Raw genomic sequence first — 23039 nt, forward strand, 5'->3', positions numbered from 1 at the left:
AAATAACTGAATCCTAATTGGATTCAGGAGATTTCTCCCATTCTAATCACTTGCTAGAAGCTAAAGACTCATGTAAAAACCTTCGTGATCTTTATTACACATTGTCTACTATTTAATAAAAAATTAATAAGCATACCAAGAGGTGGAACCAAGAAAGAGATAATAAAAACAGACCTATAGATGATCCAGACATTGTAGTCATTAAATAGGCTTTGCAGTAACTATAATGAACTTATTTAAAACAACAGATACAGTGATTTTCAAAGAACTGGAATTTGAATTGATCTTTGAAGGATACTTTGAATTTCAACTCACCAGGTACTGACTTTACAAAGAACTTAGCATTTGGATGCAATTCACTCTAGCCAAGGCTGGATCACAGGGATGAGGAACAAAGGAAGAAAGGGTGAGGCACATCATCACAGGTAAAGAGAAGAGAGTTTGGGTAGAATTGGGCAGCAAGAGAGGACAAGCATGGCATCCCTTACACATATGGACAATAGGAAATCAAGAGGGTTTTCCTGTTGATTAATATTCCTCATTGATCAGGACTAGATCAAATGCAGGAGGAAAAACAATTCATTGATGTTTATGTATTTTAGGATTTCTTCAGCAAATCTGACCCATTTCTGGAAATTTTTCGTATGAATGATGATGCAACTCAGCAGCTGGTGCACCGAACTGAGGTAAGAAGAGTCATTTTCAGCTATGCCATCTTATCTCCTAAGATGATACATTGACCTGTTTTGAGAAACTCCTTTTATTTCTTAATGGCTATAGATATACACTTAGACCTGAAGTCTTCAGTGTCCTCAGGAAGGTTCTGCTATTTTTAGCTTGGTGTTTTTTTTCACTTTAATCCTTAATTTAGTTGTCAGAAGAGCCTCGCTAACCCCAATTTCTATTGTTGACTTTAAAAACAGATAATTACCAACTTATTCATAGTAAAAGTATAAATAGCTAACATTTAATTAGGATGTCTAGGTGCCAAGTATTAGACTGTTATTTACATACATCATTTTATTTCTCACAAAAATTCCTTATACATCATGATGATGATGATCATAATGACCCTCATTTTACCATTAAAGAAACTGAACTTTAAGGGGGTTAAGTCACTTTCCCAGGTCTCACAACTAGCAAAGGGTTGAGCTGAGGTTTCAATTGAGGTTGTTTGACTCAACTTCAGGGTAATTTGGGAAGTCAATCTGCCTCCCTAGGGAAAGTACATACATTGGACTGATATCAGTCCTATGATATGAATACCTGACCTTTCTTAGCAGCCACTTGGTCTATCTGTATCTCCTTCACACTGTTCCTCTTCTTTCTCCAAGTAGCCCCAACTTTATCTCTTATTACCCTATTACCCACTACCACACACACATTCAACAACTAACCACAATCTCCATTTTTCATTCTATTTTACTTGTAAAGGGATTCTGTAGTAGTAAAGCACATTGATAGGGAGGAAGTGATATATTTGTGCTGAATGACTTGGAGCTGAGAGAAGATCCAGTTATGCTTGCATACCAGTTGCAGGGTAAAAAAAGAAGAAACCCTCAGGACTTTCATAAGGTGATGGAGTAGTTGCCATGTTCCCACAACATCACATTGGAAATCCAGTTTCCTGACGTGACAGAGTTACAGGTATTGTTAGGGGAATGTTTCGCATCCTTGTTATGGTAGACAAAAATTAAATAGTCTTGGATGGGCTAGTTGTGAATATCATCTGATACAAAGTTGATATCTAATAAAATGTGTTTAACAAAAGAATTAATAAATGGTGTTAAACATAAATAGTATGTCTATTGCATGCTATAGAACAATGTAATTCTTTGGAACTTAATCCCTGAAGAATAAATTGAGGTGCAGCTAGCACAGTTGCCCTGAGTGTCATCTCATCACCACCACCAAAAGGAGTTTTTCACCCATTAAGTTTCCTTAGGTGAAACAAACATATTTTAAGGGAAGTGGAGCAAGATGGCCAAATAGAAGCCTCCACTAATCATCCTCTAATCATCCTCCCCATAGTAACACCAAATTAAACAACTCTGCACACACACAAAAAGCACCTTCATAGGAACCAAACATCAGGTAAACAATCCAGTACTTGGTTTTAATATCATATCACTGAAAGAGGCACTGAAGGGCATAGGAAAGACAGTCTTGAATTGCTTAACCACTTCGCCCTCATCCCCTTGGCAGTGGCTGCATGGTGCAGATAGAGAATCTGTGTGCTTGGAGAAGAGACAGTGCAGTGATTATGAGACCTTGCACTGGAACTCAGTGCTGCCCCTTCACAGCAGAAAGCAATACTGGGCATAACTCATCCTGTGCCCGTAGAGGAAGAATTTAAACCAGTCCTAGCCAGAGGGAATCACCCATCTCAGTAGCATAAACCTGAATTCTGGCAAGCCTTGCCACTGCAGGCTGAAGGACTTCGGGGTCCTAAATAAAGCTGAAAGGCAGTCTAAGCCCCAAATACTGCAATTTCTGGGCAAGTACTGGTGCTTTGCTGGGCTCATAGCCAGTGGGCTTGCGGGCATGCAACCTAGTGAGACACCAGCCAAAGTCACCAAGGGAATGCCTGCACCACCACCAGGGAATGCATATCCCACACCCTAGGCAGTGCAGCATACAGGTCCAGGAGGCACTCGTTCCTCCCACTTGAGGAGAGGAGAGGAAAGTGTAAAGAGAACTTTGCCTTGCAACTTGGATATCATCTTAGCTATAATGGAATAGGGCACCAGACAGTCCTTAGGTCCATTCCAGGCCCTAGGTCCCAGATGACATTTCTAGACAAACCCTGGGCCAGAAGGAAGCCTATGGCCTTGAAAGGAAGCAGGATCCATTACCTGCTGACTAAAAATCTCCTGGGCCCCAAATAATCAGCAATTGTTGCCAGGCAGTACTCGCCATGGGCCTTGGGTGAGACACAGAGACATGGTGGCCTTCGATGTGATGTAGTCCATTCCCAGCTATGGTGGTTACTGGGAGAGATTCTTTCTGCTTGAGCAAAGGACATGGAGGAGTAAAGGGGGCTTTGTTTTGCAACTTAGGTACCAGCTCAGTCACAGTGAGGTAAAGCAGCAATTGGGCTCTTGGGATCCCTGACTACAGGCTTTGGCTCTTGGATAGGACTTCCAGGCGTGCTTTGGGTGAGAGGGGAGTCCATTTCCATGAAGAGAGGGTCCTAGACCTGGCAGCATTTACCACAAGCTGACTAAAGAATATTTGGGCCTTGAGTGAACATTGGTGGTAGGCAGGCAGTACTTTCTGTGGTCCTAGGGTGGTGGCAGCCAAGGGAGAAGCTCCTCTGCTTGTGGAAAGGGAAGGGAAGAGTGGGAAAATCTTTGTCTTATGGCTTGGGTGCTAGCTCAAGCACAGTAGAATAGAGCACGAGGTGGAGTCCTAAGGTTTCCGACTCCAGACCCTGGTGCCCAGATGGCATTTCTGAGCCTGCCTAGGACTGGGAGGAACTCACTCCTCTGAAGGGAAGAACACAGCCTGGCTGGTACTGCCATCTCCTGACTGTAGAGTACCTTAAGTAAACATAGGTGGTAACCAAGCAGTGGTTATCCCAGGCCTTGGGTGAGACTCAGTGCTGTGCAAGCTTCACATCTGACTCAGCACAGTCCAGTGGTAGTAGCCACAGGGGTGCTTGTGTCACCCCATCTTCAATTCCAGGCAGCTCATTACAGACAGACTCCATTTGTTTGGGAGAAAGTAAAGGAAGAGGAGAAGAATTTCCACCTGGTAATCCAGGGAATTCTTCCAGTTCTTATCCAAGACCACCATTGTACCTCTACCAGTCTGAAAGAGCCCAGCATCACTGGGCTTGGGATGCCCCCTAATGCAGATACAGTCACAGTGACCAAAAACACCCCACAACACCTAAATCCCTTTGATTACCTGGAAAGCCTTCCCAAGAAGGAGGAATACAAACAAGCCCAGACTGCCAAGACTACAATACATATATAACTCTTCAATGCCCAGATACTGGTGAATACCTACAAGCAGCAAACCATCCACAAAAACACACCCTTAACAAACAAACTAAATAAGGCACCAGAGATCAATCTTGGAACAAAAGAGGTATGTGACCTTTCAGATAGAGAATTCAAATTAGCTATTTTGAGGAAACTTAATGAAATTCAAGATAACACAGAGAAGGAATTCAGAATCCTATCAAATAAATTTAACAAAGTGATTGAAATAATTGTAAGAAATCAGGCAGAAGTTCTAGAGTTGAAAAAGGCAAATGGCATACTAAGCAAGGCATCAGAGTCTCTTAACAGAAGAATTTGTCAAGCAGAACAAAGAATTAGTGAGTCTGAAGATAGGCTTTTTGAAAATATACAATCAGAGGAGATCAGAGAAAAAAGTTTTAAAAAATGAAGCATGTCTACAGGATCAAGAAAATAGCCTGAAAAGGACAAATCTAAGAATGACTGGCCATAAAGAAGAAGAAGAAAAAGAAATAAGGGTGGAAAGTTTATTCGAAGGGAAAATAAGAGAGAACATCCTAAACTTGGAGAAAGAGAACAACATTCAAGTACAAGAAGGTTATAGAGCACCAAGCAGATATAACCCAAATAAGATGACTTTAAGACAGTTAATAATCAAACCCAAAGGTCTAAAGAAAATATCTTAAAAGGAACAGGAGAAAAGAAAAACAAATTACACACAATACGGCTCCAATACATCTGACCACAGAATGCTCAGTAAAAACCAAGAGTGGTATAACATATTTAAAGTGCTGAAGGAAAAGACTTGTATTTTAGAATAACATATCCAGCAAAATAATTATTCAATATGAAGGAGAAATACTTTCCTAGACAAATAAAAGCTGAGGGATTTCATTAACAACAAAACTGTCCTACAATGACAAAGAAAGGAAGTTCTTCAATTCTGAAACAACGCAACATTAATAAGAAGTCATCAGAAGGTTCAAAATACACTGGTAATAGCAACTACACAGAAAAATATGGAATATCATAATGCTGTAATTGTGGTGTGTAAACTACCAATATTTTGAGTAGAAAGGGTAAAAGATAAGAATTCGACCAAACATTTAAAGAACTAATACCAATCCTACTTGAACTATTTCAAAAAAGAAAGGAGGAAAGAATAGTTCCAAATTCATTCTATGAGTCTGGTATTGCCCCGATATCAAAACCATACAAAGATACATCAAAAAAGAAAACTGCAGGCCAATATCCCTGATGAACATTGATGAAAAAAATTCTCATCAAAATACTAGTAAACTGAATTCAACACATTTAAAAGATCTCACATCATGACCAAGTGGGATTTATCCCAGGCATGCAAGGATGGTTTAATATATGCAAATCAATCAATGTGATACATCATATTAACAGAATAAAGGACAAAAATAATATGCTCATTTCAATTAATACTGAAGAAGCATTTGACAAAGTTCAACATCCTGGCTGGGAGCGGTGGCTCATACCTGTAATCCCAGCACTTTGGGAGGTCAAAGCGGGTGGATCACCTGAGGTCAGGAATTCAAGACCAGCCTGAGCAACATGGTGAAACCCTATCTCTACTAAAACTACAAAATTAGCTGGGTATGGTGACACATGCCTGTAACCCCAGCTACTTCGAAGGCTAAGGCAGGAGAATCACTTGAACCCAGGAGGTGTATGTTGCAGTGAGCCGAGATCACGCCATTGCACTCCTGCCTGGGCAACAAGAGTGAAAAACTGTCTCAAAAAAAAAAGAAATTTTCGCCAGAGGAGGATCCAAGATGGCTGTTTAGGAACAGCTCAGGATTGCAGCTCCCAGTGAAAGTGCAGAGGGTGAGTGGACGCCGCGTTTTTATTGCCCACAGACTAGGAAATTCCTGGGCGGAGGAGCTCCACAGGTCGCCAGCGCGGCTGTGCGGGCCAGCGCCGTTGCTTTGCCCCATGCGGCTGCTTTGTCGGCGCCCCGGAGCAGCGGTTCTCCATACAAAATACACCGGTCCGGGTGCCCTTTTGGCTGGTGATTGGAGCCACGGGAAGTCGTTCATTCGCCGGTTCAAAAAGGGGACTGAGCAGAGAACCAGGACAGTAGACTCCAGGGCAAAAAAAAAAAAAAGCGCCACAAACCTCAGTGTTGCTGTTTAAGCCAGTGCGGAGAGTGGTCGCAGGGGAAAACAAACAGACCCCAGCGCCTCTTCAACAGACGACTGGAACACCAACTTAAAAAAGGCTCTGAGGCAGGGAGCCAGGCGATCAGGCTCGGCTGGTCCCACCCCCACAAAAGAACAGCAACCAGAAACTCTGGATTGAGACTTTCACAGCAAGCGCAGCTGAACCCGGGACGGTCCAGCTCTGTGGGGGAGGGGCGTACGCCATTACCGAGGCAGCCCGACAAGACCGAGGTAGTCGGCAAATGCTGAGGCAGCCTGCCATTGCTGAGGCAGCCCGCCGTTGCCAAGGAAACCCGCCACAGCAGAGAGACTCTGCCTCAACAGAGGCGGGCCACCATCGCCAAAGCAGTTCTAACTACACCCATATAAACAGGACTGCAGGGAAGTTCACTCGGCAGCGGGGGCGGAGCCCACAGCAGCTCAGCAAAGCCTCTATAGGCCGACAATGACTAGGCTGCCTCCTTGCTGGGCTGGGCAGGTCTGAAGGAAAAAAAAAAAAAAAAGAAGGTGGCAGCATAACGGAAACTCATAAATAAAGCCCTAAATCCCTGGGACAGAGCACCTGGGAACAAAAAGCAGTTTATGAGTTCTGCTGCAGCAGACCTAAAAGTACCTGCCCAGCAGCTCTGAATGAACAACAACAGAGCTCACAGCTCACCATTTGAGCTCCTTTAAAGAAGAGACCGTCTCCTCATGCAGCTCCCTGACCCCTATATATCCAAAGAAATACCTCATAAAAGAGAGATCAGATTGACACTAGGCGGGTATCCGTCTGGGACAAAGACAGCAGAAGAAGAAAACTGGTAACAACCCTTGCTGTTTAGCACCTGCTGCAGGTGAACCCCAGGCAAGCAGGGCCTGGAGTGAACCTCAGCAGTCCTACAGCAGAGGGGCCAGACTGTCAGAAGGAAAACCAAGAAACAGAAATAACCTCATCATCAACAAACAGAACGTCAATCTGAAAGATTTGAGACCCAGTCTGAAAGCCAGCAACTACAAAGTCAACAGGTGGATAAATCCTTAAAGATGGGAAGAAACCAGCGCAAAAATGATGAAAACACCCGAAACCAGAACACCTCTCCTCCTACAAGGGATCACAACTCCTCACCAGCAAGGGAACAAGGTTGGAGGGAGAACGAGTGTGATGAAATGACAGAATCAGACTTCAGAAGGTGGGTAGTAAGAAACATCTGTGAACTTAAAGAACATGTTCTAACCAAATGCAAAGAAACTAAGAACCTTGAAAAAAGATTTGACGAAATGCTAACGAGAATGGACAAAATAGAAAGGAATATAAGTGAATTGATGGAGCTGATACACGCAACACGAGAACTTCGTGAAGCATGCACAAGTATCAACAGCCGAATTGACCAAGCAGAAGAAAGGATATCAGAGTTCGAAGATCAACTCAATGAAATAAAACGGGAAGGCAAGACTAGAGAAAAAAGGGTAAAAAGGAATGAACAAAGTCTCCAAGAAATGTGGGACTATGTGAAAAGATCTAATCTACGTTTGATAGGCGTACCTCAATGCGACGAAGAGAATGAATCCAAGCTGGAAAATACTCTTCAGGATATTATCCAGGAAAACTTCCCCAACCTAGCAAGGCAGGCAAACTTTCAAGTCCAGGAAATACAGAGAACACCACAAAGATATTTGTCAAGAAGAGCAGCCCCAAGGCACATAATCGTCAAATTCACCAGGGTCGAAATGAAGGAGAAAATACTAAGGGCAGCCAGAGAGAAAGGTCGGGTTACCCATAAAGGGAAGCCCATCAGACTCACAGCAGATCTCTCAGCAGAAACCCTACAAGCCAGAAGAGAGTGGGGGCCAATATTCAACATCCTTAAAGAAAAGAACTTTCAACCCAGAATCTCCTATCCAGCCAAACTAAGCTTCATAAGTGAAGGAAAAAAAAAATCCTTTGGGAACTTGCAAGTACTCAGAGATTTCATCACCACCAGGCCAGCTCTACAAGAGCTCCTGAAAGAGGCTCTACACATATAAAGGAACAACAAGTACCAGCTCAACTAAAGGGCAAAACACCCAGCTAGCACCAAAATGGCAGTATCAAATTCACACATAACCATATTAACCCTAAATGTAAATGGACTAAATGCCCCAATCAAAAGACACAGACTGGCAAATTGGATAAAAAGCCAAAACCCATCGGTGTGCTGTATCCAGGAAACCCATCTCACATGCAAGGATACACAAAGGCTCAAAATAAAGGGATGGAGGAAGATTTACCAAGCAAATGGAGAGCAAAAAAAAAGCAGGAGTTGCAATTCTCATCTCTGATAAATTAGACTTTAAAGCAACAAAGATCATAAGAGACAAAGAGGGACATTACATAATGGTAAAAGGATCAATGCAACAAGAAGAGCTAACGATCCTAAATATATACGCACCCAATACAGGAGCACCCAGATACATAAGGCAAGTTCTTAATGACTTACAAAGAGATTTAGACTCCCACACAATAATAGTGGGAGACTTTAACACCCCATTGTCAACATTAGACAGATCAACCAGACAGAAAATTAACAAGGATATCCAGGACTTGAACTCAGACCTGGACCAAGCAAACCTAATAGACATTTACAGAACTCTCCACCCCAAATCCATAGAATATACATTCTTCTCAGCACCACATCACACCTACTCTAAAATTGACCACATAATTGGGAGTAAATCACTCCTCAGCAAATGCAAAAGAACGGAAATCCTAACAAACAGTCTCTCAGACCACAGTGCAATCAAGTTAGAACTCAGAATTCAAAAACTAACCCAGAACCGCACAGCTTCATGGAAACTGAACAACTTGCTCTTGAATGTTGACTGGATAAACAATGAAATGAAGACAGAAATAAAGATGTTCTTCGAAACCAACGAGAATGAAGACACAACATACCAGAATCTCTGGGACACATTTAAAGCAGTCTCTCGAGGAAAATATATAGCAATAAGTGCCCACATGAGAAGCAAAGAGAGATCAAAAATTGACACCCTATCATCAAAACTGAAAGAGCTAGAGGAGCAAGATCAAAAAAACTCAAAGTCTAGCAGAAGACAAGAAATAGCTAAGATCAGAGCAGAACTGAAGGAGAGAGAGACACAAAAAACCCTTCAAAAAATCAATAAATCCAGGAGCTGGTTTTTTGAAAAGATCAACAAAATAGACAGACCACTAGCCAGATTAATAAAAAAGAAAAGAGAGAATAACCAAATTGATGCAATAAAAAACGATAAAGGGGATATGACCAGAGATTCCACAGAAATTCAAACCATCATCAGAGATTATTACAAACAACTCTATGCACACAAACTAATAAACCTGGAAGAAATGGATAAATTCCTGGACACTTGCCTCCTGCCAAGCCTAAACCAGGAAGAAGCCGAAACCCTGAACAGACCCATAACAAGGTCTGAAGTTGAGGCAGCAATTAAGAGCTTACCACCCCAAAAAAGCCCAGGTGCAGATGGGTTCACAGCTGAATTCTACCAGACGTACAAAGAGGTGCTGGTACCATTCCTTCTGAAACTATTCCAAACAATACAAAAAGAGGGAATTCTTCCCAAATCATTTTATGACACCAATATCATCCTGATTCCAAAACCCGGCAGAGACTCAACAAGAAAAGAAGACTTCAGGCCAATATCCATGATGATCATAGATGCAAAAATCTTCAGTAAAATACTGACAAGCCGATTGCAACAGCACATCAAAAAGCTTATCCACCATGATCAAGTAGGCTTCATCCCGGGGATGCAAGGCTGGTTCAACATACGCAAGTCTATAAACATAATTCACCATATAAACAGAAGCAAAGACAAAAACCACATGATGATCTCAATTGATGCAGAGAAGGCCTTTGACAAAATTCAACAGCCCTTTATGCTAAAAACCCTCAATAAGCTAGGTATCGATGGAACATATCTCAAAATAATAAAAGCTACTTATGACAAACCAACAGCCAATATCATATTGAATGGGCAAAAACTGGCAGCATTCCACTTGAAATGTGGCACCAGACAAGGATGCCCTCTCTCACCACTGCTATTCAATATACTACTAGAAGTTCTAGCCAGAGCAATCAGGCAAGAAAAAGAAATAAAAGGCATTCAAATAGAAAAGGAGGATGTCAAAATGTCTCTGTTTGCAGACGATATGACTGTATATCTAGAAGACCCCATCGTCTCAGCCCCAAACCTCCTGAAACTGATAAGCAAGTTCAGCAAAGTCTCAGGATACAAAATCAATGTGCAAAAATCACATGCATTCCTATACACCAATAACAGGCTTAAAGAGAGCCAAATCAAGAACAAACTTCCATTCACAATTGCCACAAAGAGAATAAAGTACCTAGGAATACAACTAGCAAGGAACGTAAAGGACCTCTTCAAGGAGAACTACAAGCCACTGCTCAACGAAATAAGAGAGGACACAAACAGATGGAGAAACATCCCATGTTCATGGTTAGGAAGAATCAATATCGTGAAAATGGCCATACTGCCCAAAGTAATTTACAGATTCAATGCCATCTCCATCAAGCTACCAATGACCTTCTTCGCAGAACTTGAAAAAACCACCTTAAACTTCATATGGAACCAAAAGAGAGCCCGCATAGCCAAGTCAATTCTAAGCAAAAAGAACAAAGTGGGGGGCATCACACTACCAGACTTCAAACTATACTACAAGGCTACAGTAATCAAAATGGCATGGTACTGGTACCAAAACAGAGATATAGACCAATGGAACAGAACAGAGGTCTCGGAGGCAACACAACATATCTACAACCATCTGATCTTTGACAAACCAGACAAAAACAAGCAATGGGGAAAGGATTCCCTGTTCAATAAATGGTGTTGGGAAAGCTGGCTAGCCATATGCAGAAAGCAGAAACTGGACCCCTTCCTGACACCTTACACTAAAATTAACTCCAGATGGATTAAAGACTTAAACATAAGACCTAACACCATAAAAACCCTAGAAGAGAATCTAGGCAAAACCATTCAGGATGTAGGTGTAGGCAAGGACTTCATGACCAAAACACCAAAAGCATTGACAACAAAAGCCAAAATAGACAAATGGGACCTAATCAAACTCCACAGCTTCTGCACAGCAAAAGAAACAATCATTAGAGTGAATCGGCGACCAACAGAATGGGAAAAAATTTTTGCAGTTTACCCATCTGACAAAGGGCTGATATCCAGAATTTACAAAGAACTAAAACAGATTTACAAGAAAAAAACTAACAAGCCCATTCAAAAGTGGGCAAAGGATATGAACAGACACTTTACAAAAGAAGACATACATGAGGCCAACAAACATATGAAAAAATGCTCATCATCACTGGTCATCAGAGAAATGCAAATCAAAACTACATTGAGACACCATCTCACGCCAGTTAGAATGGCGATCATTAAAAAATCTGGAGACAACAGATGCTGGAGAGGATGTGGAGAAATAGGAACACTTTTACACTGTTGGTGGGAGTGTAAATTAGTTCAACCATTGTGGAAGACAGTGTGGCGATTCCTCAAGGACCTAGAAATAGAAATACCATTTGACCTAGCGATCCCATTACTGGGTATATATCCAAAGGATTACAAATCGTTCTACTATAAGGACACATGCACACGAATGTTCATTGCAGCACTGTTTACAATAGCAAAGACCTGGAACCAACCCAAATGCCCATCGATGATAGACTGGATAGGGAAAATGTGGCACATATACACCATGGAATATTATGCAGCCATCAAAAACGATGAGTTTGGGTCCTTCGTAGGGACATGGATGAACCTGGAAACCGTCATTCTCAGCAAACTGACAGGAGAGCAGAAGATCAAACACCGCATGTTCTCACTCATAGGCGGGTGTTGAACAATGAGAACACATGGACACAGGGAGGGGAGCACTACACACTGGGGTCAGTTGCGGGGAAATAGGGGAGGGACGGTGGGGGATGGGGAGCTGGGGAGAGATAGCAAGGGGAGAAATGCCAGATGTAGGTGATAGGGAGGAAGGCAGCAAATCACACTGCCACGTGTGTTCCTATGCAACAATTTTGCATGTTCTTCACATGTACCCCAAAACCTAAAATGCAAAAAATAAATAAATGGGGGAAAAAAAAAGAAATTTTCAGCGTCCCTTCATGATAAAAAAAAAAAAAAAGCAAAAAACTGAGTATAGAAGGAACATACCTCAACACAACAAAATCCATATACAACAGCCCACAGTTAGTATCATACTGAATGGGGAAAAACTGAAAGCCTTTCCTCTGAGATCTGGAAAAAGACAGGGATGTCAGTTTCATCACTGTTATTCAACATGGAACTGGAAGTCCTAGCTAGAGCAATCAGACAAGAGAAGGAAATAAAGGACATTCAAACTGAAAACAAAGAAGTCCATTTATCCTTGTTTGCAGATGATAAGATCTTATATTTGGAACAACCTAAGACTCTACCAGAAAACTATTAAAACTAATAAACTCAGTAAAGCTGCAGATGCAACATCAACATACAAAAATCAATAGCATTTCTATATTCCAGCAGCAATCTGAAAAAGAAATCATGAAAGTAATCCCATTTATAATAGCTACAAATAAAATAAAAGACCTAGGAATTTACTTAACCAAAGAAGTGAAAGATCTCTACAATGAAATCTATGAAATATTAAGGGAAGAAACTGAAGAGGACACAATACAATGGAAAAATATTCCATGTTCAGGGATTGGAAGAATTAATATTATTAAAATGTGCATACTACCCAAAGCAATCTACAGAGTCAATGCAATGCCTACCAAAATACCAATGACATTCTTCACAGAACTAGAAAACACAATCCTAAAATTTATATGAAACTATGAAAGACCCAGAATAGTCAAAGCTATCCTAAGCAAAAAGAACGAAACTGGAGGACTCACATTACTTGACTTGACTTTATACTACAGAGCGATAGTAACCAAAACCTCATGGTACTGGCATAAAAACAGACACATACACCCATGGAACAGAATAGAGAGCCCAGAAACAAATTCATACATGTAAATTCAACTCATTTTTGACAAAGGTGCCAAGAACAGACATTGTGGAAAGAATAGTCCCTCGAATAAATGGTGCTGGGAAAACTGGATATCAATATGTAGAAGAGTGAAACTAGACCCCCATCTCTTACCATATACAAAAATCAAATCAAAATGGATTAAAGACATAAATTTAAAACTTTGAACTGTGAAAATACTAAAAGAAAACATTAGGGAAACTCTTCCCTAATTAGACTGGGTAAAGATTTTTTGAATAATACCTCACAAGCACAAGCAACCAAAGTAAAAACGGACAAATGGGATCACTTCAAGTTAAAAAAAAACTTCTGCACTGCAAAGGAAGCAGTCAACAAAGTGAAGAGAAAGTCCACAGTTGAGAGAAAATATTTGCAAACTATCCATCTGACAAGGGGTTAATAACCAACATTTGTAAGGAGCTCAAACAATTCTATGAGAAAAAATCTAATAATTCAGTTTGGAAATGGGCAAAAGATCTGAATAAACATTTCTCAAAAGAAGACATACAGATGGCAAATAGAAGATTCTCTCCCAGAACCTTCTCTCCCAGAACAAATAGGTATGTGAAAACATGCTCAACATCACTGATCATCAGAAATATGCAAAACAAAACTACAATGAGATATTATTCCATTTAAGATTGGGTTTTTTGGATAAAATCAAAAGACAGGCAATAACAAATACTGGCAATGATGCAGAGAAAAGGGAACCATCATACACTGTTGGTGGAAATGTAAATTTGTATAATCATTGTGGAAAACAGTTTGGAGGTTTCTTGAAAAACTAAAAATAGAACAACCGTATGACCCAGGATTCACACTGCCAATATAGATATATACCCAAAAGAAAGGAAATCAGTATATACAGGAGATATCTGCCCTCCTATATTTATTGCAGCACTATCCATAATAGCTAGGATTTGGAAGCAACCTACAAGTCTATCAACAGATGAATGAATAAAGAAAATGTGGCACATATACACAGTAGAATACTTGTCAGTACTCCTGAAAGTACTATTCAGTGTACTCCACTGTATAAAACTCCAGTTTTGTCCATGTTGTTACAAATTATTTCTAACAAATTATTTGTAACAACATGGATAAAGCTGGAGATCTTTGTATTAAGAAAAATAAGCCAAGCACAGAAAGACAAACTTCAGATGTTCTCACTTATTTGTGGGAGTTAAATATTAAAACAATTGAACTCATGGAGATAGAAAATAGAATGAGGGATAGCAGAGGCTGGGAAGGGTAGTTGGGGAGGAGGGAAGTAGGAATGGTTAATGAGTACAAAATATCTAGTTAGATAGAATGAATAAGATCTAGTATTTGACAGAACGATAGGGTGACTACAGTCAACAATAATTAATTATACATTTTATAATAACCAAAACAGTATAAGTGGAATAGTTGTAACACAAAGAAAGGATAAATTCTTCAGGTAACAGGTAACCAAAAAAATAGAATATTGAAATGATAACTATTGCTGTACTTCTCTCCCAGAACCTCCTCTCCTTTGCTCCCAAGAGCATTCTTCTCATTATTGATAGGGGTAAATTCTACTCTCAAGAATTTCTATAATTTCCCCCCTTTAATGCTGAGGTGCTCCTAAAGTCTCACAAGAAACATGATTGCAAGGTTTTCCAATGAGTCAAGCAATATGACATTGATTTCTCTTGCTTTCTCAGTAGATACAAAATAAAGACCAGGCAAAACTGTTCACTTGTGGGTAGCCTGCAGGTACACACACACAACCATATGTGTATACCCATACACACACCCACACATAAAGATTTTAATTTCAGAGAAAATTTCTAGTTGCAATTGAGTTTTTCAAGACTGTTGAAACATCTTCACTTTTAGCATTTTCATATAAAGTTGGGAAATTTATATTAACCCAAACAATTTTACCTAATTTTCCTTTTTGTTATCACTTTAATCATCCTCAGGGTATTAGGACACATGACAGAGTCACACAGAAACATTATTTCTCCACTTCAATGCATTAGAAGAAATTTAATAATGAGTCTAGGATCTAGTTATATTAAGGAATCCGATAGAAGGGGGAATCACTTATAAATTAATTATGTTATTTAGATAGATAATTCTTTTTTTTTTTTTTTTTTTTTTTTTGAGACGGAGTTTCGCTCTTGTTACCCAGGCTGGAGTGCAATGGCGCGATCTCGGCTCACCGCAACCTCCACCTCCTGGGTTCAGACAATTCTCCTTCTCCTGCCTCAGCCTCCTGAGTAGCTGGGACTACAGGCACGCGCCACCATGCCCAGCTGATTTTTTGTATTTTTAGTAGAGATGGGGTTTCACCATGTTGACCAAGATGGTCTCGATCTCTTGACCTCGTGATCCACCTGCCTCGGCCTCCCAAAGTTCTGGGATCACAGGCGTGAGCCACCGTGCCCAGCCCGATAATTCATTTTTTAAAAAAATTCTAGGCCAGGTGTGGTGGCTTATGCTTGTAATCCCAGCATTTTGGGAGGCCAAGGCGGGTGGATCACCTGAGGTCAGGAGTTCTAGACCAGCCTGACCAACATGGTGAAACCCCATCTCTACTAAAAATACAAAATTAGCTGAGTGTGGTGGTGCATGACTGTAATCCCAGCTACTTGGGAGGCTGAAGCAAGAGAATCACTTGAATTCAAGAGGTGGAGGTTGTGGTGAGCCGAGATCATGCCATTGTGCTCCAGCCTGAGCAACGAGAGTGAAACTCCATCTAAAAAATAATAATAATAAAAACTCTAGGACTTCCACTAACTAAAGTCTTCCCAAGTAGAAAAATCAATATGACAGAATTCCGTTTAACTTTATTTGTATATCTCCTAGAGCAGTGGTTCTGAAACTTTGTGCCTCAGAAAGGCCTACCTCCAGAGTGTCTGTCAGTAGGTCTGGGTGGGGCCTAGAAATTTGTGTTTTTAAGAAGTTTTCAGGTGATGGAGCTCCTGCTCGTCCAGGAACCACACTTTGGGAACCCCTGCCCTCGAGCACACAGTACAATGCTAGGCACAGAGCAACTACCCATATATTCTGAACCAAATTCAATTATTTGAACCATAGTGATGGCAGGATAAGATTTGACTCATATAGATTCTTAGGCCAGTATTAACCACGTTTGTGGTTAGTAAAGTGGTTTTAAAAGGGTTTTCCTATGTTATAGTCATAGTTTATAATCTTAAGAACTGCCCTGTCCTGCCTTTCCAGGATATTCTAATCGAGTTGGTGATAAGCTAGTATAAGTGTGGTCCTGGGATTTTTATTATAGAAACTTCTTTTGACTTGCAATCTGATGTGACTCAAGGTCACAATTTACCAGACCATGCAATTATTTAGCAGCAGAATTGTCTTGCTGTACCCTTCACCCCTGCAAAGAGTCTTTACCTTTGCTGACCCCAAAAGAAGAGAATTTATACCATAAGACTGACAGTCCTACAGAACTGAGAGTCTTCTATCAATGGCCAGAGGCAACCCTACCTCCTTATTTTCATCCCCTTTTGATAAAGAAGGGATTATTCTCAGCATCCACATACTGGGAAATATTATTGGCATTATTCATGAAACAACAGCTGGGACAGTGACCGCAGGAGTTCTGCTCATAATGACCTGCTTAGTGGGCACCCTTAAAAGATTTACTACATCAGGTTTTTATTAAGGCACCTCTTCCAGGCTATTGTTCTTTTCATAGGCATCACAACAGTTTCCTCAAGCAGTTTTAATGTGGAAATGTGAAAATGTCAAGCATTTCTCCCCCACTCACCACTCCTCTCTTTCTTTTCCCAGGTTGTGATGAATAACTTAAGCCCAGCCTGGAAATCATTCAAAGTATCCGTAAATTCTCTATGCAGCGGAGATCCAGACCGCCGGCTGAAGGTCAGAAATCTGTGTCCAAAAAATGTGATTTTTAAAAAATGCATTTAATCCTCCTCTTCCTTTTCAAAATAATATTGATAAACCCAAAATTTTCTTTACAATGTACCCAACCCTCTCATCTTAGCATCTTGATGGAAGAAACTAGGGCTATTTCTTCTGCTGGAGCATTGAAGCTCTTCTGCTGGAGCCATATGAAAGTCCAAAATAAATTCCAACTCTGTATGTCAAGAGGCAAAACCCATGTCTTCTGAAAGACAAAACTATGACAGTAAGTTCAGGGTAATTGAGAGTTATAAAAATGAAAATAGTGTCGTATCAATTATCTACTGTTGCATAGCAGAATAATGCAAAATTTAGTAGCTTAAAACAAGAAGCATTTATTTAGCTTATGATTCTGAGTACTGGCAAGTTGGTCTGAACTAATCTAGGTAGTTCTTCTGTTGGTCTTGCCTGGACTTTCTCAAGCATTTGTGGTTGGCTACCCATGAGCAGAGTGGTTCTTCTAGGGGTTGACTGGCTGTGGTCTGGAATGAGAGGAGAGGTGAGGCCATACGGCTCTCATCATCCAGCAGGACAGCTTGGACTTACACACACAGTGAATCTTAGGGTTCAAAGAATGCAAGAATGGAACCCCATAAGACCTCTTTACAGCGTAGGCTTAGAACTCACACAAGTACTTCCTCCACAGTCTAGGTCAAAGCAAGTCACATGGTCATTACAGATTTAAAGGGAGAGGAGATAGACTACATGTCTCTGTGAGGGAAACTGCAAAGTATGGTGGCCACTTTTTCAATCTATCACAAAGGCTTTTTGAGCACCTTGGGAATGTAAAAGTTGGAAGAAAATACACATTCAGAATAACCAAAGGAAGACAATAGGCTCAATGCCAGAAGCAGACTTCAGGAGATGTTTCTTGTAGTCCATGCTCTGGCCTTTACTCTACCTTGAAAGTCTAGAAGTTCTGTGTTGTCAATGGCCCAGAGTTGATTCCACCAATTAAGGGTAACTAAGCAAATTTACCGGAGACTGGTGCCTACAAACTAAAAGGCCAATTGATTAATATTCAGTGAAAAACACAACTATCAAGCAAACTTGGCAGTCAAATCAGCTTCACTAGGGCATTTTCTTGTGGGCAAACCACAGAGAAGACAGTCATCAGAAAGGTCCTGTGATTGCCTGAATTACAGCTGGATAACTGAGACAGTTAATGGCTTCAGACTCTTAAAACCAGGAGTGCCTCCTCTATGGAAGTAATGGTCCATCGGGCAGACTAAACATTCATGTTGACTTTTCTGGGCAACCAATCTCCTGGAAAGTGTTAGCTGGGCACTGACGATGTTTGCCTTAGTAGCTTTACATTTTCCTCACTACTTTTGCCCCACAAACCTTCTGACAGATATAATTTTTTGATTCATTGATATGATCAGTCAGGTTAGAATCCCATCTAATTGGTTAATCCCAAGATCTTTAAGCTGGCTTTATATATCTTTGCTTAAACCCATTATGTATGAGGTTTGCAGCTGAACTCTTAGCAGATATGTTCACTTCCGTGTTCTTGAGAAGCAACTCAGAGTTGTACCTGATATCTCCTGTATGAACCAAGATATTTTCAAGCCTCAACCCCACTGGAAACTTTCAAGCCAAAATCAAGATTCCAGGCTATTTGGTCCTTCATGTGGAAGCTCCTATGCAGAATGGCCAAGAGCTGTAACTTCAGGCAATGGCAGTAATTACCTACAATTTGAGTAGCACCCTCCTATTCCCAGGGAGATAATTGACCCTTTTGGGGCCAGAAATAAAATAATACTTCTTTTAGCTATTTATCAACTTTTTTATGAGGAGTTATTAAATAGATAAAAGGAGAGAGTAATCTGTAATTGAACAAATAAAAATGCAAAAAAGGAACACTTGGTGGCTTTTTGAGTTCTCTGATGCCTGTAGAGGAATACATGGGAGCTAAGAAGACAGATAGATGATAGACGGATAGACAGACAGACACACAGACAGATAGACGATAGAGGAAAGAGAATGAGAGAAAGGAAGAATATCAGAAGGAAGAATAGAGGAAAAGAAGGAAGAAAAGAAGAAGGGAAGAAGAAAGGAAGAAAGAAAGTGGGGAGGGAAAGATCAGGGTTTCTCCACACACGCACTATTGACGTTTGGATTTTGCTATGGGGAGCTGTCCTATGCATTGTAGGATCCTTAACAGCAACCATAGCTACTAGATGCCAGTAGTATCCCACCCCCATCACATACACACACACACCCCCTTCTTATGTCAGTCTAACAACCAAAAGTGTATTCAGGCATTGCCAAATGTTCTCTGGAGGGTAAAATCACTTGTAGAGACTTGCATGAATCTGGAAACCATCATTCTCAGCAAACTGACCCAAGAACAGAAAGCCAAGCACCGTGTGTTCTCACTCATAGGTGAATGTTGAACAATGAGACCACGTGAACTCAGGGAGAGGAGCATCACACACAGGGGACAGTTGTGGGGGTAAGGGAGAGACAATGGGGGGTGGGGAGGGTGGGGAGGGATAACATGGGGAGAAATGCCAGATATAGTGCACCTAAAGTAAAATAAATAAATTATTTTTTTAAAAAGTATTAAAAAAAAAAAAACTACTGGTATGGTACATCAAACTTATTATACATTAGAGTCACCTGGGAGCCTTGTTAAACCCTCAAGGACCTATAAAAATGTTTTAATTTTTTTTTAAATCAGAAGAAGAGAATGGACATGTAAGATTAGCTAAAATATTCTAATTTTTTTTCTTGTATCAGAAACTAATGAACTTTTTAGAGCCCATGAAAATCTGTTGTGAGGGGCCCATGAAAGCAAAAGTGCCTAGGGCCAATGAAAGTCACACTGTGTTCCTATCCCAAATGTCACATCATCTCATCAGAAAATATTTCAGTATGTATTGCTAACAGATAATAAATCCTTCCATGATTAAAACTACACAACATTCTTCTTAAGAACACTATGCTTCCTAATGCCATCAAATATTCTGTCATTGTTTATATTTGCCAGAGCCTTTCATTTATTAAACAATTGTTTCTATTTGTTTGTTTTTAAATGAAGATTTAAACAAGGTCTAAGCACTGTATTTGACTGAGATGTCTCTGAAACCTCCTTTAATTAGTTCATTCTCGCTCCCTCTTTTTTTTCCCCTTGTAATTTACTTAGCGAAGAAATCAGGCTGGTTTGTCCCAATAGCATTTCTCACTTTCCATGTTTCCTATAACTGGGTATTTGGAACTTGATGAGATTTCAGGGTCTGTTTTCTGGCAAAAAATGCCCCAGTATTATTAAAAATTTATGAATTTTTGATATATTTGAGTGTTTCTATCTATTTCAGTTATTATAATTCCTTTGCAATCTTAAGTTGTCCCATATTTGGCCAACAAAAACTTTTTTCAGGTTGGCTGTTGAATTATTTTAATATAAACAGTAATGTTTAATAACATCCTTGCTTTCTGAAATGAATTTTTAAACTAAATCAATTTTACAGTTCTTTTTCTTTTTCTTTTTTTTTTTTTTTTTTTTTTGAGACGGAGTTTCGCTCTTGTTACCCAGGCTGTAGTGCAATGGCACGATCTCGGCTTACCGCAACCTCCGCCTCCTGGGTTCAGACAATTCTCCTGCCTCAGCCTCCCGAGTAGCTGGGATTACAGGCACGCGCCACCATGCCCAGCTGATTTTTTGCATTTTTAGTAGAGACGGGGTTTCACCATGTTGACCAGGATGGTCTCGATCTCTTGACCTCATGATCCACCCACCTCGGCCTCCCAAAGTGCTGGGACTACAGGCGTGAGCCACCGCGCCCGGCCTTTTTTCTTTATTACATATATATTTCTATGGATGCAGAGCCATATTTTAATGTCTCTTGAAATCATCCCTCTCCATTGTTAGACCTCTAGCCCATGGAATAGTCAGGTTCATTTGTTTTACTTTGTTTTCAATTTTTAGATTTTTTTTTCAAATTTAATTTTATCTTATATTAAAGGTTTACATGGATCCAAAGTTAAAACTGCAAAACAGGGTATATTCACAAAAGATTAGCTACCATTCCTGTCTCTTCCACCTGTTACCCTCATTTTGCAGAATATTTTGTATGTTACATTTTGTAGCATACTTTAATATCTGGTAGAGCTAGCCATATCCACCTCTGTATTCCTTGCCTTTTTAAGGGTTTTCTTGGATATTTTACCTGTTTTTTTTTTCATTTAGCTTTATAAACAACTTACTTAATACCAGAAAAAGAAAACCCAAAACTTGATAATATTTTATTGAGATTGCATTTAACTTGTGAATTAGGCAGAATTTTCTCTTTATAGTATTGAGTCTTCCTATCCTAGAGTGTGGCATGTATTTTCATTCATTTAAGTCTCCTTCTGTGTTTTGCAGGAGCGCTTAATGTTTTTTTCTCTTTTTTCTATGTACCTATTAGAACTTCTGATTATTGTTTGTATATATGAGGGTCATCACATTTTTTCTTAAACTAATATTTTTAAGTTCTCTTATTGTTTATAATAATTTCCCCATTAACTTTGTTTTTTTCTTTTCCTTTTTTTTTTTTTTTTTTTTTTGTCTGAGACAGAGTCTTGCTCTGTCGCCCAGGCTGGAGTACAGTGGCATGATCTAGGCTTGCTGCAACCTCTGCCTCCCAGGTTCAAGTGATTCTCCAGCCTTGGCCTCCTGAGTAGCTGGGATTACAGGCATGTGCCATCACGCCCAGCTGATTTTTATATTTTTAGTAGAGACGGTGTTTCACCATGTTGGCCAGGCTGGTCTCAAACTCCTGACCTCAAGTGATTCACCCACCTCGGCCTCCTACAAGTGCTGGGATTACAGGGGTGAGCCACTGTGCCCAACCTGTTTTTTTCCCCAAATATATAATCATACTACTTGAAAATGCAGATAGTTTTTATCTGTACCCCTCTTTTTCTTCTAAAACCCTCAATGTGACAGACGGCAGTGGAGGTAGTGGGCCTCCTTGTCTTATACTTGAACATAGTAGAAAATTCTACAGTGATTCCCCATTAATTTTGACAGATATTAATTTTTTGGAGAGACAGAGCCTTGCTATGTTGCCCAAGTTGGTCTCAAGCTTCTGGGCTCAAGCAGTCCTCTCCCTCAGCCTCCTAAAGTACTGGGATTTCATGTGTGAGCCACTGCACCCAGCTGGGATTCATTTTTTAATGTAACTCTAAAGGTATCAGATGGTCAGTGCTTTCTCAGCCACATCTACTGAGCCTTAAATACCTATGATATTGAATACAATTAAATACCTTAAATATTCAGATAATAAAGCCGGGCGTGGTGGCTCACGCCTGTAATCCCAGCACTTTGGGAGGCCGAGGCAGGTGGATCACAAGGTCAAGAGATCGAGACCATCCTGGCCAACATGGTGAAACCCCGTCTCTAATAAAAATACAAAAAATTAACTGGGCATGGTGGCGCATGCCTGTAGTCCCAGCTACTCAGGAGGCTGAGGCAGGAGAATTGCCTGAACCCAGGAGGTGGAGGTTGCAGTGAGCCGAGATTGTGCCATTGCACTCCAGCCTGGGTAACAAGAGCGAAACTCCGCCTCAAAAAAAATAATTCAGATAATATTCTTACCAGTTATGGTAACCCTGGAGACAACACCACAACATGCTAAAAAGTCTTCTGAACTGTATAAAAGACATTACACTACTACTTTCTATGGCATCCTAGACATGTCATATTCAAGGATAAAAAGACCCAATATATATTATTTCTACAGCATATTAGAGTTTATAAAGCCCTTACCAAAATAATAATTTCATTTACTTCTAACCACATTGTGAGGTAGGTTCCACTGTCTTCATTTTACAGCTGAGGAAACTGGGATTCAAAAACCCATGTTGTTAAATGTCAAATTCAGTGTTGTTTTAATCAGATTG

The 23039-nt window shown here is 40.3% G+C and overlaps 1 protein-coding gene across 4 annotated transcripts in view; it reads left to right on the top strand.

Annotated features, from left to right (window-relative positions):
* Positions 1-23039, top strand: part of CPNE4 (copine 4) — a 500113-nt gene that overhangs the window by 353584 nt on the left and 123490 nt on the right. For all 4 annotated transcript variants that reach the window (XM_032266629.1, XM_032266638.1, XM_032266658.1 and 1 more), the window contains 2 exons: positions 603-686; positions 17016-17105. In XM_032266629.1, the coding sequence (XP_032122520.1) occupies positions 603-686; positions 17016-17105 (174 nt within the window). The remainder of the gene's footprint in view (positions 1-602; positions 687-17015; positions 17106-23039) is intronic.

This window comes from Sapajus apella, unplaced genomic scaffold (assembly GCF_009761245.1).
Source record: "Sapajus apella isolate SASKATOON/1434 unplaced genomic scaffold, GSC_monkey_1.0 scaffold4, whole genome shotgun sequence".
NCBI classification, from domain to species: Eukaryota; Metazoa; Chordata; class Mammalia; order Primates; family Cebidae; genus Sapajus; species Sapajus apella.